This window comes from Artemia franciscana, chromosome 2 (assembly GCF_032884065.1).
Source record: "Artemia franciscana chromosome 2, ASM3288406v1, whole genome shotgun sequence".
Classification (NCBI taxonomy): domain Eukaryota; kingdom Metazoa; phylum Arthropoda; class Branchiopoda; order Anostraca; family Artemiidae; genus Artemia; species Artemia franciscana.
This window is the reverse complement of record NC_088864.1, coordinates 39780019-39791216: the sequence shown is the minus strand read 5'-3', so window position 1 is coordinate 39791216 and position 11198 is coordinate 39780019. Positions and strand designations below refer to the sequence as shown.

The 11198-nt window shown below is 34.9% G+C and overlaps 1 protein-coding gene and 1 long non-coding RNA gene across 2 annotated transcripts in view; one reads left to right on the top strand and one right to left on the bottom strand.

The window, feature by feature from the left end:
• LOC136041482 (glutamate receptor 1-like) overlaps positions 1 to 11198 on the bottom strand; it is a 254832-nt gene that overhangs the window by 84553 nt on the left and 159081 nt on the right. Inside the window, exon 12 of the mRNA XM_065726181.1 lies at positions 1506 to 1600. Coding sequence (XP_065582253.1) covers positions 1506 to 1600 — 95 coding nt within the window. The remainder of the gene's footprint in view (positions 1 to 1505; positions 1601 to 11198) is intronic.
• The window catches only part of LOC136041491 (uncharacterized), a 43298-nt gene that overhangs the window by 20754 nt on the left and 11346 nt on the right, over positions 1 to 11198 (top strand). The window lies entirely within an intron of this gene.

Genomic DNA, 11198 nt, shown 5'->3' with positions numbered 1-11198 from the left:
AACTAAAAAAATGGTAAAAACTACAAAAAAACTAAAAACTAATAAAAAAACTAAAAAATCTAAATAAACTAAAAAAGAAAAAAAAGAAAAAAGGAAAAAAATAAAGGAGAAAAACAAAACTAAAAAACGAATGTATATACAGACCGGGACACCGGGATACAAATGACGACCGGGACACAGGGAATATAAATGACGACTGGGACACAGGGACACAACTACAATGGGGACGCCGGGGGGCACAGGGGGATATAAATGACGACCGGGACACAAGGAATATAAATGACGCCCGGGACACTCAAAGAGAAATCACAGACTGGAACACCGGGACACAATGACGACCGGGACACAGGGAATATAAATGACGACCGGGACACAGGGACATAACTACAAAGGGGACGCCGGGGTGCACAGGTGGATATATAAATGACGATGGCGACTCAGGGAATGGTCGATTAGCAATCACCATCAACAAAGCTCAAGGGCAATCATTAGAATCATGAGGTATAGATCTGAATACGGATTGTTTTCCCATGGACCATTATATGTTGCATGTTCAAGAGTCGGTAAACCTGACAATCTATTTATATGCACAGACAATGGGACAGCAAAGAATGTTGTATATTCGCAAGTTTTACGTAGTTAAAAACATATATATATATATATATATATATATATATATATATATATATATATATATATATATATATATATATATATATATATATATATATATATATATATATATATACAGGTGGGACATAGGGACACAACTACAATGGCGCGTAACTAATATGGCGCGTAACGACTTACGCGCGCGGGGGGGCTTGGGGGGGGGGGGGCGCGAAGCGCCCCCACCAACTAGGTGTTGGGGTGGCGCTTCGCGCCACCCCAACAGCTAGTATATATATATATATATATATATATATATATATATATATATATATATATATATATATATATATATATATATATATATATATATATATATATATATACCAGCCAAGTTACTATAATGTTTATTTAAAATCTTAAAAGAGCTTAGTCAGAAAATTGGACTCAGTCGGACTAACTACTCCAAATATATGGTTGCAACGGGAATTTAAAATCTTTAGTTTAACAATCAAGGTGTAACGTCTAATCATGCTGATTAATTGCGGAGGTTTTTGGTTTATCACATTTAAAAAGCCACAGTTTAAAAAGTACAACCTGGAAATCTTTCACTTAGTGTTGGTAAAAGATACGGCTATGAATTCAGTTTCCACTATTTAAAACTTAAGCTTATCGACTTCTTTCATGTAGCTCTTCACATTTTTCCCTATGGAATTAATTATCTCGTTTCACTCCCATTTATGAAAATAGAAAGTGACAAAGCTCTTGGAATGGCAGACATCAGGAATGGAAAGCAACATACCCATGAAAGTTGTTTACTTTCTAATTGGCAATTAACACTAAAATAGCATTGAGAGTCCTATGAAAATGAAGTACCGTTTGAACAAAAGCTTTACCTTGCGGACTAGTTCCCCAATAACTCCATCAAATCCACCAGGGACGTCAGGATTTTCAACTCCATATTTCCCGTCTCTGACTAGACGAAGTTCGTCTAAAAAAATTAAGTAAAAGAAAGGTACTGAAATAAAATAAGTTATTAAAGATTTTATTTCATCATGTGAGTTCAGCTTAAAGCTTTCTTTTAAATGTGGAAAGTAGCAGCACAAACTGGCATAACGGTATCTTTCACTTGCCAAAAGGATTTATATCAACACTTTAAAAAAATTCCGACCCTTTTATCTGCCTACGAGAGCCCCCACAGTCACAAAGATAGGAAGCCATTATTTCTAACCTGATGTGAAAGGTTGATCTAGTTAAAATAAAAAATATCTGGCCCTGACTTCAGTTTTTTTTTTTTTTTTTTTTTTTTTTTTTTTTTTTTTTTTTTTTTGATCGCAGATAACCAATTATCAACCTCATTAGCGAGCTTTTATTTTATTTCCCGTTTTATTTCCCGGTAAATGAAGGTAAATCCAGTTGTTGGCTTATTTATATTTCTCTAAAATTGAAATCACAGGAAACCTAGATTGGAGGAAAATAGGACGCAGGTTAAAAAAGAAAATAAAAAGGATATTACGCTACGCGTTGTTGAAGGCGTGTTTCTCCATCTTATATTACAAATAAAAATCCAGATCCAAAAATATTATCCTTCAGAATCAATAAGATTGAACATAGCACACACATAAGGGAACTATTTACTGGGATCGAACTGTTGATGGCAGTAAACATTGTCAAAGGTTTCAATCAATACGCTGCTGATCTAATGACGCTACTCTAGAAGGACATTACCCAATGATAAGTAATACCTTATAATTAGACTTCATAATAAAGAAATAATAAATGAAGCTGACAATTAAGGCTGGACGGACTCGGAAAGAATCTTCCTATACCTCCCATGTTAAACATTTGGAGTTTGCCTGACGTTCCTGAATTAGTGATTTTGGCGGTTTTTATGTCAATAGAAGTAAAAAAATCTGGTGAATATTTTGGCATAATCAAATCTTAAAGCCGACAATTATTTTTTTTATAATTCCAAAATAATTATAAAACCTGTTTCGGGTTTGCATTCTAGATTGCTATGCTTGACATTGTTGTTGTGGGTATCAAAAAATAGAGGACAAAATTTTCTATTCATCAATAAGAAGCTTTTTTCTATAATATATACCTCCTGGCTGCAGTCCCTTCAAATACTTTACATATTTGTGTTCCGAAATCAAAATTTCCCCTCAAAAGGTTAGATTGAGCTGTAATCGGAGCATCTAAGAATGCAAAAATTACACCAAGGGGCTAACCACTCAGATTGTTCAGGAGCGATTCAGTCAAACATTATTTAGTTCTAACCTGTTTAAACAGTCTAGAGAAGAAGTAAGGTGCAGACACCAAACTGCCGGTTAATGAATATATAAGAAAATTGTATTGTATAAATAATTAAGGATAAGCTACGTCTAATCCTAGAGATAAATTGAACACAGCACAAGGGCCGAATAAGAAGCAATGGTTTTATTTTAAAAAGATTGATCTATCGTTTTGGTTTAATTAAAATAAATTCAGGACAAATTTATGTATTGTAGTATAAGTACAATTTTGCATAATCTTCGTACTGAAATAAGAATTAAAAATATATAAAACAAGCTAATTAATAACTAATGAATGAAACAAAATAACTAATGAACGAAACAAAATGTCCCCAGAATATTTAAATTTGTTATAGCAAAACCCGAGTCTTGCTGTAGAACTACCAAAGCAAACTACAAAAGCAGTCAATGACCAGTCTCAAGTCCAAGGCCTTTCCAAGAAACAATCCCACCCCTTGGTAAATAAACCCCAATAAAAATTACCCATACTAAAGCAGTCAAATGACCAGTCTCAAGTCCAAGGCCTTTCCAAGAAACAATTAAACCCTTTAGTAAGTGAACCCCGATAAAAATGGTCAGAACCCTAATAAAGATCTTATATAGTTCTTGCTATTGACCACAGTAACATGGGAAAAAAAAGAAATATACGAGGGCTCCATTTGCCAAATGTGCAGGCCCATCGTGAAAAGTTGAAATTAAATTATCGGGCTAGAGGCAGACCGCGTTTACCAAAATATATGTTAGAAGACTTAACGGATGCTTCGGTTCACGACGAATCAAGTTCCGAAGGAATTGGAACAAATTCCCCTTTTGTGTTGAAAGTTATCACTTCTGGAAGAAATTTGGGGTCAGACCTTCTAAAAGGCTCACGCTGGATTGTGGATCTGCCTTACCTTTTTGAGAATTATGAAAAGCTCGTGATTCGCCACATGTAAGTTTTTTCTTTGTCTTTCATTTTACGTCATTGATTTACTGCTATCAAAATTATTAGGATGGGGAATTATTCTGGGTTGCAATTAATACAACTTGTACCTTATTAATTCTTGATAATTGTCTTTTCTGCTATAGAGAAAGAATGTTCGATAACTTTTAAAGATATTTTCATCCCAAAACAACAGAACGCTCCGACGGTATCTACTTAGGTTAGTTTAATTTCACTATTGTTGGTTTTACCAACAATTTAAAGCTTATATAGAATAGTCGGCAGTTGTTTCGCTATTTCTTTAGCAATCTCATCTTCGTTTAGACAAGACAAGATTTATTTCTACAAAACGGCTATCACAAGCCCAAAAGGGCCAAATTCACATTTTAGTCTCAATAAAAAAATTAAAAAAAATGGTGAATGCCAATCAGTAATAAATATCAAACCAGTTTAAACTCATAAAATTGCAATCAGTAAAAAAGTCAAACCATAAAAAGTCTTAAATTAAAACCGGGAAAACAAATTTAAACAAAATGACAATTTAGTTTACCTTGCAAGAATTGTAAAGTTTGCAGTTGCAAAATAAGCTTTAAAACTATAAGTTAAAAGTGGAGCGATAAGAGCGAAGGGTTAGTAATTTAAAATTTCAAATATGTGAAGGATGAACGTTCTTCTATATCTTTCAGTGGAAACTCTTATTTGGGCAAGAAGGGGTATTTTTGTTGAATTAGAACATGGGGCAGTGGCGAATGCAGGGGGCACCCTCCCCCTGACATAGTAGTAGATTTGTGGTTGGGACCGCTTGCTCTGGTTCTTTTAGGGACGAATTTTTTTTATATTTGGTTTTTAATAGTCGAGTTTTTAGTAAGTTTTTAGTTATTAAGGCTGTTTCTTTTTGCAAACAAGTTTGAAACAAGGTTTCAGTTACTTTTTGCAGTCTCTATTAGATTTTTATTAATGACACATATCCCCAAAAAGTATTTAATTAAATTCAAGTTTATCAAGGGGATCTGTCCGTATTACCACAAATGCCAACTGGGAGGCGAAAATTTTCATTCGTAAGAAGGGGAGATTTAAAATTCTGACTTAATCCGCTGCTAATAGCAACAATAAGAAAGCATTATATTTCTATTCCTTTGTTCTATTTTTCCTGCTACACCATCAAACGAACTATTACTTAATGTTTAATCAACAATTAGTTCCAAAGAATGTATGATACCAAAATATGGTACTAATTTTTTTTTTTGACAATACAAAGTTTCAGTAACTCGCTATAGTCGCCAGAAGTGCAAATGCTAAAAATTATGCAGAAAAGATTTAATATATTATTTTTTTGTAGAGGGTGAACAACCTTTTAATTGTGTTTTATGGCGAGGTGGTTCTTATAAACTTACTTTTTTTGTATCAATATTTCTAATTGACTTTAATTTCAATACAACTCATCAGATTTTATATTAAATTAAAGTCCATGTCCACTACCTACCCACGACTTAGAAATTGTTGCAGTTCCCTTTAAATTGTTGGTATTTCTTTGTCCACAAGTTTATCGGAGTAACCTTTCATGTACACCCCCCCCCAAAAAAAAAATCCTAGATCCGCCCCTGACGTGGCGGGTGGGTAAATATTCACTAGGGAAAGGAGAAGTAGTACAAGGGTTATGCACGATATTGTTGGCAAAATAATAAGGAAATTTGTACTCTCATTTCCTTAAGGGTGACTAGATTTGCTCTCCGAAGAAGGGAAATGTAAGGCCCTTTACCCTGTTAGAAAATAATTCTTAGACACGTTTTTTGAACTGCCTCTATTCTGTCCCACAATTCATTGGACATGCCAGAATGGCAAACAGAGAAACAGAAAAAAAGCGCAAAAAAAATGTATTAATCCAAAAACGTTCAGAAATAAAATGAAAAAAAAACAAGTTTTTGAACTGAAAGTAAGGAGCGACATTACAACTTAAAACAAGCAGAAATTACTCTGTATATTAAAAGGTTTTATCCCTTCTCAACGCTCTGCTCCTTACGCTAAAGTTTTTTACTGTTTTAAAAAGTAAACTTAAGAAAAAGAGTCAAACTTTAGCGTAAAGAGCAAGGTGTTGAGGGAGGAAAAGCCCCTTTGATATACGGAGTAATTACTGTTCGTTAATTTTGCTCCTTACTTTCAGTTAAAAAACTTCTTTTTATCATTTTTTTTCCAACATAAAGCGAACTTACCAGTAGAGGTAATTTCGAACAGTTCGTGGTAACGAACTGTAGTAAGGAGCGACCCGGCTCAATAGTAACCAAAGCTCTAAAAAACAGAATTTTGATATCAGAACATCTCAAGAATCGCACTGTTATGCCGATTTTAAATATGTGAGTTTCATCATCAAGTTTAGTCTTACCCATCAAAAGTTACGAGCCTGAGAAAATTTACCTTATTTTCGAAAATGAGGGAACCCCCCTAAAAGTCATTTAATCTTAAAGAAAGTAACACCATCAGATTCAGCGTATCACAGAACCTTATTGTACAAGTTTCAAGCTCCTATCTACAAGAATGTAGAATTTTGTATATTTTGCCAAAACGCAAATCCCAGATGCGTGTTTATTTATTTCATTCTTTTTTCCAAGGGTGATTGTACCGACCCAGTGGTCTTAAAATTTTGCGAGAGGGCTCATTCAAATGGAAATGAAAAGTTCTAGCGCCATCAAAATCCTGATATAGCCATTTTATTCAGCATAGTTGAAAAACCTTATAACTATGTCTTTCAGGACGACTTACTCCCCCAAATGCCCCATGGGAGAAGCTGCAAGTTAAAAACTTTGACCAGTGTTTGCACATAGTAATGATTATTGGGAAGTATACAGACGTTATCAGTGGGATTTTTTGGTTGGAAGGAGGGGTTGAGAAGAGGAGGTTATGTTGGGGAAACTTTCCATGGAGGAATTTGTCATGGGGAGGAAAATTTTCCATGAATGGGAGGGGGCAGGATTTTCTAGCATGATTTAAAAAAACAATGAAAAAATAAATATGAAAAAGTGTTTTCAACTGAAAGTAAAGACCAGCGGTAAAACTTAAAAAGAACAAAAAATATTACACATATAAGGGGTTCATTTCCTCCTAATCTCTCACTCTTTACGCTAAAGTATTTTTTAGTAATTTCAATTATTTATTCTACGGCCTTTGTGATTCAGGGGTCATTCTTAAGGATTTAGGACAAAATTTAAGCTTTAGTGTAATGAGCGAGGTATTGACAAGTGGGCGAGCCCCCCTTATATACGTAATAGATACCTGCGAATATAGAAGTTCGTTAGGTAAGCTAATTCGTAAGTTACGTATATTTTTACTAATGAAAACCATCGTAAAAAACTAAAAGCTCTAGTTGCCTTTTTAAGTAGCAAAAAATTGGAGAGCAGCTGGGCCTCCTTCCCCGCTCATTTTTCTCAAAATCGTTCGATCAAAATTTTGAGAAAGCCGTTTAGCCAAAAAAATAAAAATTCAAATTTCGTTTTAATTATTCATCTGCGCAGAGCCGAAATCAAAACATGGATTAACTAAAAAAACGTTCAGAAATTAAATAAAAAACGATTTTTTTTAAATGAAAGGAAGGAGTAACATTAAAACTTAAAACGGACAGAAATTACCCAGTATATGAAAGGGGCTGTTCCCTCCTCAACGCCCCGCTCTTTACGCTAAAGTTTTTACAGTATTAAACAGTAGATCTTTTAAATTATATTTTGGTAAAAAATAAGGAGAGGGGCACATTTGAAGGAAGGCCTAAAAATTCAGAAAAGAACTTAAAACAACCATAAGTAGCTACTTATACTATTCCTAAGAGCGAATGCTTTGCTATACCCCACCCCTCGCCCCTCTTTAAGCGACAGTATATAGCCCATTATATATTTCCCCATTACATTTTGAAATAGCCCCACTTTTTACTTCTGTATTAATTTATGACGAAAGCTAATCAATCGGCGGAAAAAATGAGTCGCGCTATTCTGAAATAAATAAAAAAAACAAGTTTTTTCAACTGAAAGTAAGGAGCAACATTAAAACTTAAAACGAACAGAAATTACTCCGTATATGATAGGGGCTGTTCCCTTCTCAACGCCTTGCTTTCTACGCTTAAGTTTGACTCTGTCTCACAACTCTCCATTTAAAAAAAAAAAAAACTTGCCATTTTGAAAAATAAAAAAATATACTATGACGTTTAGGGGTGTTTCCCCTTATTTTCCAAACTCGTAATTCGAAGAAGAGGGGGATATGTTGAGGGAACTTTCCTTGGAGGAATTTGTCATGGGGGAAGAAAATTTTCATGAAGGGAGCCCAGGATTTTCTAGTATTATTTAAAACAAAATAATGAAAAAATAAATATGAAAAAGCTTTTTTCAACTGAAAGTAAGGAGAAGCATTAAAGCTTAAAACGAACAGAAATTATTAAGCATACGATAGGCTCACCTCCTCCTAATACCTCGCTCTTTACGCTAAAGTATTTTTAGTAATTTCAACTATTTATTCTACGGCTTTTGTGATTCAGGGGTCATTCTTAAGAAATTGGGACAAAATTTAAGCTTTAATGTAAAGAGCAAGGTACTAACGAGGGGTGAGCCCCTTCGTATACGTAATAAAAACATGAGAATACAGAAGTTAATTACGTAAGCTAATTTGTAAGTTACGTATATCTTTTACTAATAAAAAGATTTGTAAAAAATTAAAATTTTTAGTTGCCTTTTTAAGTAACCAAAAAATCGGACGGCAACTAGGCATCCTCCCCCGCTCCATTTTTTCTCAAAATCATTCGATCAAAACTATGAGAAAGCACTTTAGACAAAAAAATAAATATTAAAATTTCGGTTTAATTATTCATCTGCGGAGAGCCAAAATCAAAACATGCATTGATTCAAAAACGTTCAGAAATTAAATAAAAAAAAAACGGTTTTTTTAACAGAAGTAAGGAGCGACATTAAAACTTAAAACGAACAGAAATTACTTCGTATATGAAAGGGGCTGCTTCCTCATCAACGTCCCACTCTTTACGCTAAATTTTTTACTGTTTTAAAAAGTAGAGTTAAGAGAAAGAGTCAAACTTTAGCGTAAAGAGTGGGGCGTTGAGGAGGAAACAGCCTCTTTCATATACGGGATAATTTCTGTTCGTTCTAAGTTTTAATGTTGCTCCTTACTTTCATTTAAAATACTTGTTTTTTATCTAATCATTAAAAAGTACGGATAAAGGTTCTGAAAGAATGTCTGCAAAGGCTTTAAAGGATTTGAGAAATAAACTAGCTAATTTGATCCTCCTAACTCATAAAAGCATATTGGTATTTTTAATCGTACTAATAAGAACTTTGTCAATTACTCGAATAAAAATTTAAATGATAGTTTAGATGCAACTGAATTTGGGGCACGGATTTTTACTTTGAATTTGATTTTAGGGAGTCAAGTGAGACTTAATTTTCTTGGAATTTGGTTAGTAATTTCCGTTGGAATTTGGTAAATCGACACGGGTCCTGTTTAGAGGGCATTTCCTGTCATGCCCCAAAGGATTTTGTAAAGTTTTGAAATACTTGGCTTTCCTGATTGGTAGTTCCAGGACAGTTTTTGGCTTGGTTACATACATAAATAAAATTGGGTGGTTTAATCTGACAATGAAATACAACAAACTTTCGGTTAGATCGTATAATTTCCACTTCTCGCCCATTTCTAGCTATATTTTATATTTTATTTCATATTTTAATTACCCTACATCGCTCACTACTCTACATACTACCTATCCTTTTTGAAGCTATAGCACTTTCCTTTCTACCAAAACAATAAAATCGCTACTTCACTATTTTACTTCCTCACAACCAATTAGCATTTTATTTACAGGTGCCAAGACATCAATTTGGTTTCAAATATGATGTTTTCTAAAGAACATAGAGCTGGATTGCGCTCAAGACTCATCTTCAAATGCGAATCATGTCATGAGGAAGCCACAATTCACACAGAAAAACCCCTTGCTCCTAGAAGGCTTAAAAAAAAAGACTCAACGAAAACCGTAGTCAAAAAACGGAAAAGGACTGATTTTGATAGTGTGAATACTATCAGAAAGAAACACAAAACAGAAACAGGAACAGTAAGTGTCAACAAAGAGGTAGTGGTTGGTGCAATAAATGGTGGAATGACTCACGCCCAGGTTCAAGAACTTTTCTCTACCATTGGAATAAATACCCCGTCTCAAAAAGTCTTTACGAAATTTGAGAAAGAAATTTGCGTAGAATTGGAAAAAGTTCTCTATGACTATCTTATCGAAAATGGGAAAACCGAGCGAAGGATGGCACTGGAAGCAGGTGAGAAAATTCACCCAAATGGAGCTGTAGAGACATGTGTTATAGTTGATGGAAGCTGGTGTACACGAAGTTATGGGAATAGATATCGTGCACTCTCAGGCTGTGGAGTGGTGATAGGTTTCTATTCGAAGAAACTCTTAAATCTAGGAATTAGAAACAAATATTGCAGTACTTGCGTGAAATACAGGCATCAAGTTAATAGATCTGTTCCTGAACATACATGTTTTATGAACTGGCAGGGGCCCAGTACAGGTATGGAGTCAGATATATTAGTTGACGCATTCCGAATAGCAACATCCATGCACAATCTAAGATATACTCGATTTGTTGCCGACGGCGATTCAAGTACCCATTCTGAAATTATAGCAAGGGTACCATATGGCAGAAATGTAGAAAAAATTGAGTGTGCTAATCATGCGTGCAAATGCTTGAAAAACAGACTATATAAGAAGCAGCATGAAAATGCCGAATGCAGAAGATTTCTTAGTGCCGCAATAATAAAGAAAATGTGTGATTTTGCCAGAAATGCAATTGTATGTGCCACCACAGAGAAGAAAAGCGTGAAGGATCTCATCAGTGCGCTGAAGGCAATTCCTCTACATTTTTTCCGTGGCGACCATAGATTTTGTCCTACACGCTGCTCGTTCTCCGGGAAAGTTCTACAGGTCAATCCTGAAGACACCCCTAGCAACATCTTTCTCAGCCATGTGTATTCAGCCTTTGATACGCTGACCAGAAGGGCTCGTCTACTGATAGGAAACCACACGAGCAACCTGGCAGAATATTTTATGAGCATAGATGCAAGGCTTATAGGTGGCAAAAACATCATGGTTAGCCAAAGTGCGCGATATACCACCCGTGTTAAAGCAGCAGGAATCCGATTTACGAAAGGTCACTCAGCTCGCCTTGAAATATTTCGAAGAACTGTAGGATCTACACCAAGTAGGCAGTTGAAAAAACTTGCACAACAGCGGGCCATGACTACTGCTCGACGTAAAAAACTGTCTGCTAAAAAGCGCCTTTTCACTAATGCTTCCACAAAACTCCCTTCAAAAGAAATCGGGGAGC